Source organism: Mustelus asterias, chromosome 22 (genome assembly GCF_964213995.1).
Source record: "Mustelus asterias chromosome 22, sMusAst1.hap1.1, whole genome shotgun sequence".
Lineage (NCBI taxonomy): Eukaryota > Metazoa > Chordata > Chondrichthyes > Carcharhiniformes > Triakidae > Mustelus > Mustelus asterias.
Genome location: NC_135822.1, coordinates 340,530 through 361,030, shown reverse-complemented (window position 1 = coordinate 361,030; position 20,501 = coordinate 340,530). Strand labels below are relative to the sequence as shown.

General features: G+C 44.9%; 1 protein-coding gene across 1 annotated transcript in view; it reads right to left on the bottom strand.

The window, feature by feature from the left end:
- The window catches only part of vwa5b1 (von Willebrand factor A domain containing 5B1), a 264,352-nt gene that overhangs the window by 161,233 nt on the left and 82,618 nt on the right, over positions 1 to 20,501 (bottom strand). The window contains exons 7-8 of the mRNA XM_078239726.1: positions 9,115 to 9,291; positions 6,912 to 7,022 (exon numbers count right to left, since the gene is read on the bottom strand). Coding sequence (XP_078095852.1) covers positions 6,912 to 7,022; positions 9,115 to 9,291 — 288 coding nt within the window. The remainder of the gene's footprint in view (positions 1 to 6,911; positions 7,023 to 9,114; positions 9,292 to 20,501) is intronic.

The following is a 20,501-nucleotide window of genomic DNA, read 5'->3' as shown; positions in this document are numbered from 1 at the left end:
TGTGGCCTCATCAGTGTTTTATACAATTCCAACATTATATCCTTACTTTTCTATTCTATACCTCTGCCAATGAAGGAGAGCATTCCATCTGCCTTCTTTATAGCCATGTCTACTTGAACTGCTGCGTTTAGGGATCTGTGTATTTATACATCAAGATCTCTCACTTCATCTCTCCTCTTTAGTATATTCCCATTTATTGCGTATTTCCTATAAATGTTTGACCTCCCTGAATGCATTACCTCACACCTCTCTATGTTCACCTCTCACTCCATCAACCCAGCAATACTATTTTGGAGATTATAGCTATCCTCTACACTATCCACTACTCAACCAATCTTTGTGTCATCTGCAAGTTTTCCAATTGTGCCCCCTACGTTCACGTCCAAATGGTTAATATTTCACACAAACAGCAAGGGTCCCAACACCGAGCCCTGTGGAACACCACTTGAAACAACTTTCCATTCACAAGAGCATCCATCGACAGTTACCCTTTGTCTTCTGTTACTAAACCAACTTCTGATCCAGTTTGCCAGATTACCCTGTCTCCTGTGGGCTTTTACATTTTTAACCAATCTGCTATGTGGGATCTTGTCAAATGCCTTGCTGAAATCCATGTACTCAACATCCACTGCGCTACCCTCATCAACCCTTCTCGTCACTTCCTCAAAGAATTCAATCAAGTTTGTGAGGTAAAAGCTTCAAAGAACAAAGAACAAAGAATATTACAGCACAGGAAAAGGCCCTTCGGCCCTCCAAACCTGCACCGACCATGCTGCCCGACTTAACTAAAAACCCCTACACTTCCGGGGACCATATCCCTCTATTCCCATCTCATTCATGTACTTGTCAAGACGCCCCTTAAAAGTCACTACCGTATCCGCTTCCACTACCTCCCCCGGCAACAAGTTCCAGGCACCCACCACTCTCTGTGTAAAATATCTGCCTTATACATTTCTTTTAAAACTTGCCCCTCGCACCTTAAACCTGGGCCCCCTAGTAATTGACTCTTCCACCCTGGGAAAAAGCTTCTGACTATCCACTCTGTCCATGCCTCTCATAATCTTGTCGACTTCTATCAGGTCTCCCCTCAATCTCCGTCGTTCCAGTGAGAACAAACCAAGTTTAGAACATAGAACATAGAACAGTACAGCACAGAACAGGCCCTTCGGCCCACGATGTTGTGCCGAGCTTTATCTGAAACCAAGATCAAGCTATCCCACTCCCTATCATCCTGGTGTGCTCCATGTGCCTATCCAATAACCGCTTAAATGTTTCTAAAGTGTCTGACTCCACTATCACTGCAGGCAGTCCATTCCACACCCCAACCACTCTCTGCGTAAAGAACCTACCTCTGATATCCGTCCTGTATCTCCCACCATGAACCCTATAGTTATGCCCCCTTGTAATAGCTCCATCCACCCGAGGAAATAGTCTTTGAACGTTCACTCTATCTATCCCCTTCATCATTTTATACACCTCTATTAAGTCTCCCCTCAGCCTCCTCCGCTCCAGAGAGAACAGCCCTAGCTCCCTCAACCTTTCCTCATATGACCTACCCTCCAAACCAGGCAGCATCCTGGTAAATCTCCTCTGCACTCCTTCCAGCGCTTCCACATCCTTCTTATAGTGAGGTGACCAGAACTGCACACAATATTCCAAATGTGGTCTCACCAAGGTCCTGTACAGTTGCAGCATAACCCCATGGCTCTTAAACTCCAACCCCCTGTTAATAAAAGCTAACACACTATAGGCCTTCTTCACAGCTCTATCCACTTGAGTGGCAACCTTTAGAGATCTGTGGATATGGACCCCAAGATCTCTCTGTTCCTCCACAGTCTTCAGAACCCTACCTTTGACCCTGTAATCCACATTTAAATTTGTCCTACCAAAATGAATCACCTCACATTTATCAGGGTTAAACTCCATTTGCCATTTTTCAGCCCAGCTTTGCATCCTATCTATGTCTCTTTGCAGCCTACAACAGCCCTCCACCTCATCCACTACTCCACCAATCTTGGTGTCATCAGCAAATTTACTGATCCACCCTTCAGCCCCCTCCTCTAAGTCATTAATAAAAATCACAAAGAGCAGAGGACCAAGCACTGATCCCTGCGGCACACCGCTAGCAACCTGCCTCCAATCCGAAAATTTTCCATCGACCACCACCCTCTGTCTTCGGTCAGACAGCCAGTTACCTATCCAATCAGCCAACTTTCCCTCTATCCCACACCTCCTCACTTTCATCATAAGCCGACCATGGGGGACCTTATCAAACACCTTACTAAAATCCATGTATATGACATCAACTGCCCTACCTTCATCAACACACTTAGTTACCTCCTCAAAAAATTCAATCAAATTTGTGAGGCACGACTTGCCCTTCACGAATCCGTGCTGACTATCTCGGATTAATCCGCATCTTTCTAAATGGTCGTAAATCCCATCCCTAAGGACCTTTTCCATCAATTTACCAACCACCGAAGTAAGACTAACCGGTCTATAATTACCAGGGTCATTTCTATTCCCTTTCTTAAACAGAGGAACAACATTCGCCATTCTCCAGTCCTCTGGCACCATCCCCGTGGACAGCGAGGACCCAAAGATCAACGCCAAAGGCTCTGCAATCTCATCCCTTGCCTTCCAAAGAATCCTAGGATACATTTCATCAGGCCCAGGGGACTTATCGACCTTCAGTTTATTCAAAACTGCCAAGACATCCTCCCTCCGAACATCTATTTCCTCCAGCCTATTAGCCTGTAACACCTTCTCTTCCTCAAAAACATGGCCCCTCTCCTTGGTGAACACTGAAGAAAAGTATTCATTCATCACCTCGCCTATCTCTACTGACTCCATACACAAGTTCCCACTACTGTCCTTGACCGGCCCTAACCTCACCCTGGTCATTCTTTTATTCCTCACATAAGCCTTGGGGTTTTCCTTGATCCGACCCGCCAAGGACTTCTCATGTCCCCTCCTAGCTCTCCTAAGCCCCTTCTCCAACCTCTCCTCATAGCTAATGCCCTCCATACCAGACAACATCCTGGTAAATCTTTTCTGTGCCCTCTCCAGAGCCTCCACATCCTTCTGGTAGTGTGATGATCAGAATTGAACACTATATTCCAAGTGTGGCCTAACTAAGGTTCTATAAAGCAGCAGCATGACTTGCCAATTTTTAAACTCAATACCCCGGCCGATGAAGACAAGCATGCCGTATGCCTTCTTGACTACCTTCTCCACCTGCATTGCCACTTTCAGTGACCTGTGTATCTGTACACCCAGATCCCTTTGCTTATCAATATTCCTAAGGGTTCTGCCATTTACTGTATATTTCCTATTTCCATTAGACCTTCCAAAATGCATTACCTCACATTTGTCCAGATTAAACTCCATCTGCCATCTCTCCGCCCAAGTCTCCAACAGATCTATAGCCTGCTGTATCCTCTGATGATCCTCATCGCTATCTGCAAATCCACCAACCTTTGTGTCGTCCACAAACTTACTAATCAATCCAGTTACATTTTCCTCCATTTATATATATTACAAACAGCAAAGGTCCCAGCACTGATCCCTGAGGAACACCACTTGTGATGTGGAGATGCCGACGTTGGACTGGGGTAAACACAGTAAGAAGTTTAACAACACCAGGTTAAAGTCCAACAGGTTTATTTGGTAGCAAAAGCCACAAGCTTTCGGAGCCTTAAGCCCCTTCTTCAGGTGAGTGGGAATTCTGTTCACAAACAGGGCATATAAAGATACGAACTCAATTTACAGAATAATGGTTGGAATGCGAATACTTACAGCTGACCAAGTCTTTAAGATACAAACAATGTGAGTGAAGAGAGCATTAAGACAGGTTAAAGAGATGTGTATTGTCTCCAGACAGGACAGCCAGTGAGACTCTGCAGGTCCAGGCAAGCTGTAGGGATTACAGATAGTGTGACATGAACCCAATATCCCGGTTGAGGCCGTCCTCATGTGTGCGGAACTTGGCTGTCAGTTTCTGCTCAGTGACTCTGCGCTGTCGTGTGTCGTGAAGGCCTCCTTGGAGAACGCTTACCCGAATATCAGAGGCCGAATGCCCGTGACCGTTGAAGTGCTCCTCAACAGGAAGAGAACAGTCTTGCCTGTCTCACTCGACAATCACCAGGCAAGACTGTTCTCTTCCTATACCCCTAACTATAGAGTCCCCTATAACTATTGCTCTAGTCCTCTTTGTCCCTCCCTGCTTAACAACGGAGCCAGCCGTGGTACCAGTGCTTTGGCTGCTGCTGCTGGTATCCCCTGATAGCCCATCTCCCCCAACAGTTTCCAAAACGGTATACTTGTTAGAGAGGGGGATGACCACAGGGGATTCCTGCACTGACTGCCTGCCCCTTCTAGCGGTCACCCATCCATCTGCCTGTACCTTCAGTGTGACCACGTCTCTAAAGCTTCTATCTATGATGCTTTCCACCATCTTCATGCTCCTCAGTGCATCCAGCTGCTGCTCCAACCTATCCATGCGGTCTGTAAGGAGCTGCAATTGGGTGCACTTCCTGCAGGCATAGTCGTCCGAGACGCTGGAAGCGTCACGGATCTCCCACTATCTCACAAGTGCAACACTCAACCCCACTGACCGACATTTCGAGCACCAACTAAATTATTTGAAAATATTTATAAAACTCTTACCTTCACTTTTACCTTCTCACAGTGGCCTTTTTTTTGGTTAGAGGAGGAGGGAGGGAGGGAAACACTAATGTAGTGTTTCGGGTTTACCGCTCCTTGACACCAGATCTTCTGCTTCCTACTTCTTGGTAAATGTTCCTGGTCCGACTTCTCCCAGAATGCACCAGTGAAGTCCCTCAGCCACCTCGTCCTTTAACAAATCTACACTGACCCTCCCTGACATGCCCATGCCTTTCTACGTGACAGTTAATCCGATCTCTCGGGATTGATTCTACTAATTTGCCCACCTCTGATGTAAGACTAACTGGCCTATAATTGTTTGGCATTTCCTTCGACCCCTTTATCAGTTACTAGCCTCAGGGTTCCCTGCAATAGTCAGTTTTCAGCTTGCAGACAATAATTAAGCTATTTAGATAACAATTACAATATTATTGCTGTACTAATGTTTTACAATGAGAAAAGACAAAATATAATTGGAATTAAAATATAAATATCGCTTCTGCTCTCATTTTCAAGACTGTGCCACAGGGATCAGCCTCAACAATTTATATATCTAATGATTTTGATGAAGAGACTGATGGTAATTTCCTGAGTGTTCTGGCAAGACAAAGTTAAATGGAAAAGTAAGCAGCAAGGAGGACACAAAGAGGATCCAAAAAGATATCAGCTGAGTGATAGAGAACAAGGTGGCAGATGGAAAAGTGTGACTTATTCTCACTGGTCATGAGGTAGCAGCAGGTGTAGATCATATAGCCTCCTGAGCCTGTTCTGCCTTTCAACATTTGGGTTAATACTCCACACAGGGCTGAGAACACACCCAGACTACCATGTTGGTACAGACTCGATGGGCCAAATGGCCTCCTTCTGTACTGTAGGGATTCTATGATTCTATGTACTGCTTTAGTCTCTATGGGTGGAATTTTATGAGAATGATTCTAAGCGCCCAGCTAGCTTGAAAATGGTAGAGTTGCAGATCCAATCTCATGGACTTAGACATTGAAAATATGGGATAGACCATTTCTGGCTGTTTCAGGCAGTAGGCAGGGCTTAATTCACCTGCCAGTCTGCAAAGGGAGCTATTGCCCATGCGCAGACCTCTGATTCTGCACATGTGCAATAGTGATGGGTGAGGGCGAACCAGTAAAATTCCACCCTGTATCTAACAAAGGATGTACTTGCAGGTGATACAGCAGAGATCTTCACTTGATTGGTTCCTGGAATAAGATGGCTATCCCATGATGAGTTTTGTTTGGTACGTTGTTTTTCCTTCGCACACATGGTGGTGCACATGACAGACTTCTGTCTGTTCCCATAATGAGGTTTTCCCTGGAACAGTCACCAGCTTCCAGCTTGAGGAGAACCACTCCACATTAAGTCTGGTTGACCAGGAGTCACTCCCAATCTTACCAGCGTCAGGATGTGGAAATAATCCATCCAAGCTGATACGAGCAGAAATGTCTTCACTCAGGGCATTGTCAATCTTTCAAATTCCCCTTTACCGAGAGCTGTAGGTGTTCCATTATCGAACATATTCAAGACAGAACTTGATTGATGTTTGGAAAGGAGGATTTATTTTATTTGTTCATGGGACATGGGTGTCTCTGGCTGGAACGGCGTTTACTGTCCATCCCTGAGGGCATTTAAGAGTCAAATAAATTCCTGTGGTTCTGGAGTCTCATGTAGGCCAGACCAGGTAAGGACGACAGATTTCCTTCCCTAAAACACATTAATGAACCCAATGGGTTTTTATGACAATCAACAATGGTTTCATGGTCATCAGTAGGCTTTTTAATTCCAGATTTTTATTGAATTCAAATTTCACCATCTGCCGTGGCGGGATTCGAACCCAGGTCCCCAGACCTTGCCCTGGATCTAGTTGGATTACTAGTCCAGTGACAATACCACTACACCACTGCCTCCCAGGATAGGAGCTGAAATCCATGATCAGCCATGTTCGTATTGAATAACGGAGCAGGCTTGAAGAGCAGAGTGGTCTCCTGCTCCCATTGCTCTTTTCCCAGGCTCTCTTAATCAAGTTACAAGCCCATAAATCTTTGCTTGTTTGGAGAAACCCAAGCAAGTAGCAAAATCCATCGTGCAGGGAACCAGCAAGTTAAAATGCTTTTGAGGAAATTTGAAAGTTAATTTAAACCAGGACTCAGCAGCAAGCACGCAAATTATATCAGGTTATAAACATGTTGCATCTTTATAGAATTAATGATGAACAGCAGAAAATAACGACTTACTTCATTATAAAACCTGCTGGCTGGAAACAAGGTCCGAAATGTGGAGCCAAATCCAATTATATTGAACAGACAGGAGGACATCAGACTCTTCACGATCACCATCATTGCATCCTTTACATCAGCAAAGAGAAAGGCAAAGAGTTCGTGCTTTGAAGCGTACATCAAATATTACTCACAATGCTAATCATGTTGTGGTGGCTAATCGTTAATGTCCTGTAAATTATGTCACCTCACAGTGGAAGTGAGTTTAAACAGCTTTCTACAGTTGAAAATTATGCTTTATGTTCATATAACCAGGATTAATTTGAATTAATTAGTCTTCAGGAGAGAATCTCATGAAACAAACAACAGAATTGAAATAAGAAGACAGTTCTGGCATGTTTATTGAAGACCTTTTGAGAGATCACTGCACTGTAGCCAATGCTGTAGCTGAACCATTCAGAAACTAACTTTGCAAAGTAACCATTCTACACCCATTCCAGAGATGATGCTCCAGAGAGACTGGCACCGTTTTTAATGGAACCCTAACCCGGACATTCTCTCTCCACCTTCATCCATCAGAAAAAAGATACAAAAGTCTGAGGAGGCATACCAACTGACTCAACAACAGCTTCTTCCGTACCTGAGCACTCACCCCCCAAAATCCCCCTTGGAACTGACATTTACAACAGATTTATATCGCCAGGTTCACGTTGATATAAACCTGTTGTAAATGTCAGCACTGTCGCCCACTGAATATTCAGTGATGTGGGGGAGGCCCCAGGTTGAGTGTTGGCTAATGACATGCTAACGTATTAAAATAAGCTTCCTGGGCTCCCACGGTTCACTTCTTGTTATTCCACCAGCGACAGGGGTTGAAATTCAGAAATCATGGTCTCGCTGGTAAAATTCACCTTTCATGATTCTCTCCGGATTTTGCACTCACGTCATCAATCCCACACAGCTAATGCAGGCTCAAAATCGCCCTGTCTGACTCTAACTCTGATGTGGAGGTGCCGGCGTTGGACTGGGGTGAACACAGTAAGAGTTTTAACAACACCAGGTTAAAGTCCAACAGGTTTATTTGGTAGCAAATACCATTAGCTTTCGGAGCGCTGCTCCTTCGTCAGATGGAGTGGAAATGTGCTCTCAAACAGGGCACAGACACAAAATCAAGTTACAGAATACTGATTAGAATGCGAATCCCTACAACCAACCAGATCTTAAAGATACAGACAATGTGGGTGGAGGGAGCATTAAGCACAGGTTAAAGAGATGTGTATTGTCTCCAGACAGGATAGCCCGCAAGTCCAGGAGGTAAGCTGTGGGGGTTACTGATAATGTGACATAAATCCAACATCCCGGTTGGATAATGTGACATAAATCCAACATCCCGGTTGGATAATGTGACATAAATCCAACATCCCGGTTGGATAATGTGACATAAATCCAACATCCCGGTTGGATTTATGTCACATTATCAGTAACCCCCGCAGCTTGCCTCCTGGACTTGCAGGCTATCCTGTCTGGAGACAATACACATCTCTTTAACCTGTGCTTAATGCTCCCTCCACCCACATTGTCTGTATCTTTAAGATCTGGTTGCTTGTAGGGATTCGCATTCTAATCAGTATTCTGTAACTTGATTTTGTGTCTGTGCCCTGTTTGAGAGCACATTTCCACTCCATCTGACGAAGGAGCAGCGCTCTGAAAGCTAATGGTATTTGCTACCAAATAAACCTGTTGGACTTTAACCTGGTGTTGTTAAAACTCTTACTGTGTCTAACTCTGATTCACAGGGTCCAGTCACAGGGAAATTTACCAACAGGTGTTGAAACTTCCCAGGAAATTCCCATGTAGTCCGTGCAAGGGATTTTCAGCACATCTTCCAGGGAACCCAAAGGACCTCCGGGATAGAACCATCTAGATCTAGTCATTGAGATCGCAGCAACAGCCATGATCAAAATGAATGGCATGGCAGGCTCGAAGGGCCAAATGGCCTCCTCCTGCTTCTAGTTTCTATGTTTCTATGTAACACTGGGATTGTAAGTTTCTCTCAATGAGAAACCCCCAGTTAGCAATGATTGAAATGCTAATGTTGCTGTGTGTGGGTTAATCACAGACATGCTTCATTGCTTAATGATGCAATGTGTTGGAAAACAAGATGTGACTCATGGGATTGAGCCCTTCAACAAACAGAAAAGGTACCAATTGTAGTCATTACCTTGACACAGTTGATATTCACTCCACTCATACTTCCACTGCGGTCTATCAGAAAGAGAAACTCGCCCTGGGCCATCTTTAAATCTGACTGGGCGATCTTTAAATCAGGACAGAAGTTCAACATGATGACGGGGTTGTGTCTAATATCTTTGTTTAGACGTTTTCTGATTATCTCAGTCTGTTGGGAATAAAGGAAACATTTAATTAATCATGCATGAAATCAGAATTTCCCAGAAATCCCATGGCAAATATATGTTTGTAGAAATTAGAATCTTGGAGGTTTGGCTGAGTGATGATGTTTGCAACAACAGAGAGCTTGTTGCAATTCAGTTTCTGGGTTTAAAGGAAGGAATTGATAGTTGTCAGAATGCTAGAGAACAGTTGGAATTTCATCGCAGCTCGAGTTAGTGTTGTGAAGTTAGAAGAGTGTGGTGAACCATAGATGGTTACCACTATGGGTACTGAACCATAGATGATTAGCACTATGGGTACTTGTACATATGTTACTGTTGTCACTGTTGGGGTTAGGGTTGGGGTGTTCTACCTGTTGGTATTGTTCTGTGGTACACTCCGGTTGGCTCCGCCTACCTGTAGGAGTATAAAGGTCACTGCACTGCTTGGAGACCCGTTAGTCTGGGATTGTATTGTTATGCAGTATGCTCCATTCTTGTTACTAATAAAAGCCTTTATTTCCCGGGTACGATCCAGCCTCCCGAGTGATTTAATCGCGCATCAAAGAGGAAACATTTATAGGAAGCATTTATTTAAAATATTTTTGTCAGTTATCCTTTGGTTATAATCCATTGTTTATATATTACGTCCAAAATGGACATTATTGCAAAGTGGGTGTCCAATGAAACATGACACAATGCAACGGCAAGTGGCTCCAGCGATGTTAAATATCTTGCTATTACGTTAGGGTCACATTCACTACTGTCTCCATTTGGCTGTCAGCTTGTGAATGGGAAAGACTGCTCGAACCTATCAGTGAATAAATCCCGAAACCTCTATTGTTGAAACCTAAAGCTAGTTAGACCTAAATGGCCGAGTGAGGGAACCGTGGTTCACAAAAGAGGTGGAATGTCTTGTGAAAAGGAAGAGGGAAGCTTATGTAGGGATGAGGAAACAAGGTTCAGATGGCTCGATTGAGGGTTACAAGTTAGCAAGGAATGAGCTGAAAAAGGGGCTGAGGAGAGCTAGGAGGGGACATGAGAAGTCCTTGGCGGGTCGGATCAAGGAAAACCCCAAGGCTTTTTACTCTTATGTGAGGAATAAAAGAATGACCAGGGTGAGGTTAGGGCCGGTCAAGGACAGTGGTGGGAACTTGTGTATGGAATCAGTAGAGATAGGCGAGGTGATGAATGAATACTTTTCTTCAGTGTTCACCAAGGAGAGGGGCCATGTTTTTCAGGAAGAGAAGGTGTTACAGGCTAATAGGCTGGAGGAAATAGATGTTCGGAGGGAGGATGTATTGGCAGTTTTGAATAAACTGAAGGTTGATAAGTCCCCTGGGCCTGATGAAATGTATCCTAGGATTCTTTGGGAGGCGAGGGATGAGATTGCAGAGCCTTTGGCTTTGATCTTTGGGTCCTCGCTGTCCACGGGGATGGTGCCGGAGGACTGGAGAGTGGCAAATGTTGTTCCTCTGTTTAAGAAAGGGAATAGAAATGACCCTGGTAATTATAAACCGGTTAGTCTGACTTCGGTGGTTGGTAAATTGATGGAAAAGGTCCTTAGGGATGGGATTTACGACCATTTAGAAAGATGCGGATTAATCCGGGATAGTCAGCACGGATTTGTGAAGGGCAAATCGTGCCTCACAAATTTGATTGAATTTTTTGAGGAGGTAACTAGGTGTGTTGATGAAGGTAGGGCAGTTCATGTCATATACATGGATTTTAGTAAGGCGTTTGATAAGGTCCCCCATGGTCGGCTTATGATGAAAGTAAGGAGGTGTGGGATAGAGGGAAAGTTGGCCGATTGGATAGGTAACTGGCTATCTGATCGAAGACAGAGGGTGGTGGTGGATGGAAAATTTTCGGACTGGAGGCAGGTTGCTAGCGGAGTGCCGCAGGGATCGGTGCTTGGTCCTCTGCTCTTTGTGATTTTTATTAATGACTTAGAGGAGGGGGCTGAAGGGTGGATCAGTAAATTTGCTGATGACACCAAGATTGGTGGAGTAGTGGATGAGGTGGAGGGGTGTTGTAGGCTGCAAAGAGACATAGATAGGATGCAAAGCTGGGCTGAAAAATGGCAAAGGGAGTTTAACCCTGATAAATGTGAGGTGATTCATTTTGGTAGGACAAATTTAAATGTGGATTACAGGGTCAAAGGTAGGGTTCTGAAGACTGTGGAGGAACAGAGAGATCTTGGGGTCCATATCCACAGATCTCTAAAGGTTGCCACTCAAGTGGATAGAGCTGTGAAGAAGGCATATAGTGTGTTAGCTTTTATTAACAGGGGGTTGGAGTTTAAGAGCCATGGGGTTATGCTGCAACTGTACAGGACCTTGGTGAGACCACATTTGGAATATTGCGTGCAGTTCTGGTCACCTCACTATAAGAAGGATGTGGAAGCGCTGGAAAGAGTGCAGAGGAGATTTACCAGGATGCTGCCTGGTTTGGAGTGTCGGTCTTATGAGGAAAGGTTGAGGGAGCTGGGGCTGTTCTCTCTGGAGCGGAGGAGATTGAGGGGAGACTTAATAGAGGTTTATAAAATGATGAAGGGGATAGATCGAGTGAACGTTCAAAGACTATTTCCTCGGGTGGATGGAGCTATTACAAGGGGGCATAACTATAGGGTTCATGGTGGGAGATATAGGAAGGATATCAGAGGTAGGTTCTTCACGCAGAGAGTGGTTGGGGTGTGGAATGGACTGCCTGCAGTGATAGTGGAGTCAGACACTTTAGGAACATTTAAGCGGTTATTGGATAGGCACATGGAGCACACCAGGATGGTAGGGAGTGGGTTAGCTTGATCTTGGTTTCAGATGAAGGTTGGCACAACATCGTGGGCCGAAGGGCCTGTTCTGTGCTGTACTGTTCTATGTTCTATGTTCTATGTTCTATGTTCTAGTGTGAAACTAACGGCAATGATTAATCTGAGAAGGACTTTGACAAGATGAGGTGCTGTTTAGTGGGAGTGCAGTCAGAGGTTTGATCCCAAGGTTATACAGACTTCACTGATAAAATCAATGTTTTGGTCAGGGTGTAACAACTGGCTCACAGTGATAGGAAATGACCAGATGGAGTTGCCAAGGTTACTTCCTACCCAATGGATGCAGCTGCACATGATGTGGGTTCTTACTGTAACATTAAGCAGCAGAGAAAACCAGAGAGGTGAAAAATACCAGTGTTTATGGAGGAAAATAAATGGTTTTATTGGAAGAAATTAGAATCTATAATTCTTTGGAAGAGCCCTATAGTGATACAGTCCAATTCCTAGGACTGAAGTTTGAGCAGCCTATCCCATTAACAAGAGACTGATAGTCCTGCAGCTTGCAGCATTTGGGCTGCAGGTCCAGGTACTTTTTAAAAAGAGTTTAGGGTCTGTGCCTCCACCACCAACTCGGGCAGCGAATTCCAGACACCCACCACCCTCTGTTAAAAACATTTTCCTCGTGTGCCCTCTAATCCTTCTGCCACTTAGCTTGAATCTATGACCCCTGGTTTTTGAACTCTCTGCAAGGGAAACAGGTTCCTCCTGTCTACTTTCTCTCTCTACCCCTCACAATTGTGTATACCTCAATCATGTCATCCCTCAGCCTTCTTTGTTCCAAGGAAAATAACCCCAATCTCTCCAATCTCTCCTCGCAGCTACAATTCTCCAGCCCTGGCAACATTCTAGTAAACCTTTTAGTATTCATTACCTACTCACATCCAACAACTATTTAAAACTCAGCTAAGTGCACAGACTGAATTGAAGTTCAGTTTCACTGTGGAATTGTCACAGCTGGTTTGGTGTCTATGATATCGGCACCATTGGGAAGCCTCCTATTACGACATTGTCATCAGCAGCTTGCATTTATACTCCGATCTCTGGGTGGGTGGGGGGAGGGAGGAGAAGGCATTCCCTGGAGATATCCCAGGAGATGTGCTGGGGATCTCCTGGAAATCCCCATGCAATGACTGCATGGGAATTGCCTGGGAAGTTCAAACTTGCAATGCACCAGGAACCATCCAATACTTAAAAAGTATAAAGTTTATTTATTAGTGTCACACGTAGGGTAAGATTAACACTGAATGAAATTACTGTGAAAATCCCCTAGTCGCCACACTCTGGCACCTGTTCAGGTACACTGAGGGAGAACTTAGCATGGCCAATGAACCTAACCAGCACGTCTTTCAGACTGTGGGAGAAAACCGGAGCACCCGGAGGAAACCCACGCAGACATGGGGAGAACGTGCAGACTCCGCACAGACAGTGACCCAAGCCGGGAATTGAACCCAGGTCCCTGGCGGTATTGGATTCACACTGGAGAATTTGGATGTCTCTGGCTCTCTGAGCAGGTTAGCCACCCTGGAAAAGGTAGAAGAATTAAAACCATCTCTAACTCCTGGATAACTATAGTACTGCTCACCACACCCATCCTCGCCTTCCCACCAACCTCCCATCACCCCTCTCCCTCTTCACTGAATCCTGAACTCACTGACTTACCCCCCCCCCCACTTGACCCCACAACTACCCACACCCCACCCTTTCCCCCATGAAACATACTATCCTACCACCCTCCCCTCCCATCCTGTAATATAAGGGTCCAGCATAGATAGGATTAATGTGAGACTGAGTACAGTACTGCCCACACAGTGATGTAAGAAAGCAAATCACCTATACCAATGTTCAGTCCAGTTGGACAGAGACATGTACATCAGCCAGCATGGAGACAGGTCCTAGATTGTAATCTTTACTGTATATTTGTAAATAGTTTGAAGAGTCAATAAAGACTTACAGTGAACCAACGTAAGACTACAAAGACATCTTCAGACCTACCAAACTATGTCCAACATCCTGCAACATGGTAGCAGCTGGTGGGAAAAATCCAAACCTTCCAGAAACTACAGAGGAAAATTAAAATACTGGAAGACTAGGGAATAAATTCATCAAGCCAGAAAAGAAGCTCCAGAAACGGAGGCACTGATGAAAATTCACCAGGAAAAAGCTTCAAAGAAAGAGTTGGAATCTGAAAACTAAAACATTTAATTTCCTCACCGCAGCAGAAGGCTTTATTGAATCTCCTTTGGAAATTCCAGAGATAGCAGTCCAATTTGTGGAGAGCAAAATCCTTTAAAGTTCCAGGCTACAGCAAGCCCTGAGAAATCTTTAAATACTTTAGAGTCAGAAATGTAGTTTGAAAATACCCATCACTAAAACCCAATCCCAAGTCAGTGCCCAGTGGGATCTGGGTTCATGAAGGGCAGGCCTAATTAGATGGAATTCTTTGAGAATATTACATGCGCAGTGGACAATGGGGAACCTGTGGATGTGGTGTATCTGGTTTTCCAGAAGGCATTTGACAAGGTGCCGCACCAAAGACTGCTGCATAAGATAAAGGTGCATGGTGTTACGGCTAATGTATTAGCATGGATAGAGGATTGGTTAACTAACAGAAGGCAAAGAGTGGGGGTAAATGGGTGTTTTTCTGGTTGGCAATCAGTGACTAGTGGTGTGCCTCGAGATCAGTGTTGGGACCGCAATTGTTTACGATTTACATAGATGACTTGGAGTTGGGGACCAAGTGTAGTGTGTCAAAATTTGCAGATGACACTAAGTTGAGTGGCAGAGCAAAGTATGCAGAAGATGCTGAAAGTGTGCAAAGGGATATAGATAGTCTAAGTGAGTGGGCGAGGGTCTGGCAGATGGAGTACAATGTTGGTAAATGTGAGGTCATCCATTTTGGTAGGAATAACAGCAAAAATGGACTATTATTTAAATGGTAAAAAATTGCAGCATGCTGCTATGCAGAGGGACCTAGGTGTCCTTGTGCAGGAATCTCAAGGAGTTGGTTTGCAGGTGCAGCAGGTAATTAAGAAGGCAAATGGAATTTTGTCCTTCATTGCTGGAGGGATGGAGTTTAAAAACAGCGAGGTTATGTTGCAGCTGTATAAGGTGCTGGTGAGGCCACACCTGGAGTACTGTGTACAGTTTTGGTCTCCTTACTTGAGAAAGGATATACTGGCATTGGAGGGGGTGCAGAGGAGATTCACTCAGTTGATTCTGGAGTTGAGAGGGTTCGCTAATGAGGAGAGACTGAATAGACTGGAGCTATACTCATTGGAATTCAGAAGGATGAGGGGAGATCTTATAGAAACCTATAAGGTCATGAAGGGAATAGATAAGATAGAAGCAGGGAAGTTGTTTCCACTGGTGGGTGAAACGAGAACTAGGGGCCGTGGCCTCAAAATAAGGGGAAGCAGGTTTAGGACTGAGTTGAGGAGGAACTTCTTCACACAATGGGTTGTGAATCTGTGGAATTCCCTGCCCAGTGAAGCAATTGTGGCTACCTCATTGAATGTTTTTAAGGCAAGGATAGATACATTTTTGAACAGTAAAGGAATGAAGGGTTATGGTGAGCGGGCGGGTAAGTGGAGCTGAGTTCAAGAAAAGATCAGCCATGATCTTATTGAATGGCGGAGCAGGCTCAAGGGGTCGAATGGCCTGCTCCTGTCCCTAGTTCTTATGTTCTTATTAAAACAGAAACGAATTGAATAATTCGGCAGACTCATGAATTCCAATCTGAGAGAAAGCAAAAGTCAGGAGTCAATAATTTGTGACTTGGAAGTAAAACTCTGAGCAAAGGTGAAGGGGGAAAAGTTTGTGCGGAACCGTTAGAAATGGAACCGTTAGAAATGGTGCGGAACCGTTTGTGCGGAACCGTTAGAAATGGCGGAGGTGCTTAATGAATACTTTACCTCGGTATTCACGGTGGAAAGGGATCTGGGTGGTTGTACTGCTGGATTGCGGAGGACAGAAAGGATCGAGCATGTGGACATAAAGAAAGAGGATGTGTTGGAACTATTGAATGGCATCAAGGTTGGTAAGTCGCCGGGACCGGATGGGATGTACCCCAGGTTACTGTGGGAGGCGAGGGAGGAGATTGCGGAGCCTTTGGCGATGATCTTTGCATCGTCGATGGAGACGGGAGAGGTTCCGGAGGATTGGAGGATTGCGGATGTGGTCCCTATATTCAAGAAAGGGAACAGGGACAGCCCGGGAAATTACCGACCGGTGAGTCTAACCTCAGTGGTTGGTAAGTTGATGGAGAGGATCCTGAGAGACAGGATTTATGATCATCTAGAGAAGTTTAGTATGATCAAAAGTAGTCAGCACGGCTTTGTCAGGGGCAGGTCGTGCCTTACGAGCCTGGTTGAGTTCTTTGAAAATGTGACCAAGCACATTGACGAAGGAAGAGCGGTGGATGTGGTCTATATGGACTTCAGCAAAGCGTTCGATAAGGTCCCCCATGCAAGACTTCTTGAGAAAGTGAGAGGGCATGGGATCCAAGGGGCTGTTGCCTTGTGGATCCAGAACTGGCTTGCCTGCAGAAGGCAGAGAGTGGCTGTGGAGGGGTCTTTCTCTGCATGGAGGTCAGTGACCAGTGGAGTGCCCCAGGGATCTGTTCTGGGACCCTTGCTGTTTGTCATTTTCATAAATGACCTGGATGAGGAAGTGGAGGGATGGGTTGGTAAGTTTGCTGACGACACCAAGGTAGGTGGTGTTGTGGATAGTTTGGAGGGATGTCAGAAGTTGCAGCGAGACATAGATAGAATGCAAGACTGGGCGGAGAAGTGGCAGATGGACTTCAACCCGGATAAGTGTGTAGTGATCCATTTTGGCAGATCCAATGGGATGGAGCAGCAGTATAAAATGAAGGGTACCATTCTTAGCAGTGTAGAGGATCAGAAGGACCTTGGGGTCCGGGTCCATAGGACTCTTAAATTGGCCTCGCAGGTGGAGGATGCGGTCAAGAAGGCGTATGGCGTACTAGCCTTCATTAATCGAGGGATTGAGTTTAGGAGTCGGGAGATAATGCTGCAGCTTTATAGGACCCTGGTTAGACCCCACTTGGAGTACTGCGCGCAGTTCTGGTCACCTCATTACAGGAAAGATGTTGAAGCCATTGAAAGGGTGCAGAGGAGATTTACAAGGATGTTGCCTGGATTGGGGGGCATGCCTTATGAGGATAGGTTGAGGGAGCTTGGTCTCTTCTCCCTGGAGAGACGAAGGATGAGAGGTGACCTGATAGAGGTTTACAAGATGTTGAGAGGTCTGGATAGGGTGGACTCTCAGAGGCTATTTCCAAGGGCTGAAATGGTTGCTACGAGAGGACACAGGTTTAAGGTGCTGGGGGGTAGGTACAGAGGAGATGTCAGGGGTAAGTTTTTCACTCAGAGGGTGGTGGGTGAGTGGAATCGGCTGACGTCGGTGGTGGTGGAGGCAAACTCGTTGGGGTCTTTTAAGAGACTTCTGGATGAGTACATGGGATTTAATGGGATTGAGGGCTATAGATAGGCCTAGAGGTGGGGATGTGATCGGCGCAACTTGTGGGCCGAAGGGCCTGTTTGTGCTGTGGCTTTCTATGTTCTATGTTCTATGTTCTAACTCTGCAGGCAGTGGCTCCAGGCAGCCATTGGCGATTTTTTTCAAGTTAAGCACAATCTCCATTGTAGTGGAGTCTGCCAAAAGCGGCAAGCGTAGGAAATCCCTTTGACTCCAGGAGAATGGCAGTGCCATCCTGAAATTCAGAACGTTCCTTAAACAAAACCTACATTTTTAAATGTTTATCCATGGATCAGAATTCCACTCATCTGGAACAATTTTGACACACCCAAGGGCCAAACTTTGCTGGAAATGACCAGGAAGAGTCTCAGAAACAATTAGCAGAAGCGCAGTTACAGGATCTGAGCTTGTGGAATCGCACAGAGAAATGATTCTCTGCTAAAAAATCAATATGGAGAACCAACCTTTCCGTGTGAAAGAAGAGATTGTAAAGGAAAACCAAGAACTGTTGAGAACAGCAGAAGTCAACAACATGAAAGAGAATCTGAAACTGTTGAACAATGAATCAACAAATGCAACAGAGATAGAACTTCCATTCAAACTGGATGGAATTCAAGCACCAGAAATCTTCAGTAAGCATTGTGTAAAATGTCTAGAAGTTGCCAGAGAATCGCTGATGGGGGAGGCGTTGGCCTAGTGGTATTATCACTGGATCATTAATCCAGAAACTCACCCAATGTTCTGGGGGCCCGGCTTCGAATCCCTCCACGGCAGATGGTGCAATTTGAATTCAATAAAAAATATCTGGAATTAAGAATCTACTGATGACCATGAAACCATTATCGATTGTTGTAAAAACCCATCTGGGTCACTAATGTCCTTGAGGGATAGAAATTTGCTGTCCTTACATGGTCTGACCTACATGTGACTCCAGAGTCACAGCAATGTGGTGGATTCTCAACTGCGCTCAGGCAACTAGGGATGCGCAATAAATGCTGGCCAGCCAGTGACACCCATGTCCCACAAATGAATAAAAAAATACATCGGAGCAATCATGGCTTGGATTGAGGATTGGCTGACTGATAGAAAGCAGAGGGTTGGGATAAATGGGATTTGATCAAAAGCGGGATAAAGGGCTATGGGGAAAAGGCAGGGAAGTGGAGTTAGGATGAGATGGAGATCAGCCATGATCCTATAGAATGGCGGAGCAGGCTCGAAGGTCTACTCTCGCTCCTAATTCCTCTGTTCCTAACAACCAAAACCAATGAACTTCTTGAACGTTCGTCCAATCTGTACAAGAAGGAAGTTGAGATACTCAATATGGAAGACCAAATCCCCTAGAATTTGAAAGTAGATAAGAGAAATCCTATTAAACAGATTGACGATGTAACGAGTGAATTGACAGCATCCAAGGACAGTCAGTGACTGAGGAGAAAAGTGTCCGAGCAGAACCAAATTCCCCGGTGAAGTTATAACATTTACACAAGAGTTCGATAGATAACTCTGAAACAAAGACTAGAGTCATTGCGGAACAGAGTGAAAAATTTCATAAACTTGAAAATCAAGTGAGAAAAAAGCAAATACTAAACACTGTGGGCAAAACTGAAACATAAAGTTCTACAGACATCACCACGATGATGGAAGAAGTGAAAGAACTAACAAGTAGACCAGCACAATGTTCGACCACCCCACAAAAAATGAGTTTGGGTAAAAACCATCGAAAAGTGCAGCAGCCGGACTGACCAAGTGTGGCCGAGGAATGGAAGAAAAGGATGAAAAGATACTCGGGTGGCAGAACAATCTCCAAGCCTACAGAAAGAACCAGCAATGATGGAGCCGACCACTCCACTGACAGTAGAGTCATAGAGGTTCACAGCAAGGAAACAGGCCCTTCGGCCCAACTTGTACATGCTGCCCTTTTTTTAAGCCCCTAAACTAGTCTCAATTGCCCGCATTTGGCCCATATCCCTCTTGCCCATGTAACTGTCTAAATGCTTTTTAAAAGACAAAATTGTACGTGCCTCTACTACTACCTCTGGTAGCTTGTTCCAGGCACTCACCATCCTCTGTGTGAAAAAATTGCCCCGCTGGACCCTTTTGTATCTCTCCCCTCTCACCTTAAACCTATGCCCTCTAGTTTTAGACTCCCCTACGTTTGGGAAAAGATATTGACTATCTAGCTGATCTACGCCCCTCATTATTTGATAGACCTCTATAAGTTCACTGCTAAGCCTTCCACACACCAGAGAAAAAAGTCCTAGTCCATCCAGCCTCTCTTTATAACTCAAACCATCAAGTCCTGGTCGCATCCTAGTAAATGTTTTCTGCACTCTTTCTAGTTTAATAATATCCTTTCTACAATAGGGTGACCAGGACTGTACACAGTATTCCAAGTGTAGCCTTACCAATGTCTTGTACAACTTCAACAAGACATCCCAACTCCTGTATTCAATGTTCTGACCAATGAAACCAAGCATGTCGAATGCCTTCTTCACCACTCTGTCCACCTGTGACTCCACTTTCAAGGAGCTATTAACATGTACCCCTAGATCTCTTTGTTCTATAACTCTCCCCAACGCCCTATCATTAACTGAATAAGTCCTGCCCTGGTTCAATCTACCAAAATGCATCACCTCACTTTTATCTAAATTAAACTCCATCTGCCATTCATCACCCCACTGTCCCAATTGATCAATATCCCGTTGCAATCCGAGATAACCTTCTTCACTGTCCACTATGCCACCAATCTTGGTGTCATCTGCAAACTTACTAACCATGCCCCCTATATTCACATCCAAATCATTAATACAGGCACACCGCTGGTCACAGGCCTCCAGTTTGAAAAACAACCCTCTGCAACCACCCTCTGGCTTCTGTCATCAAGCCAATTTT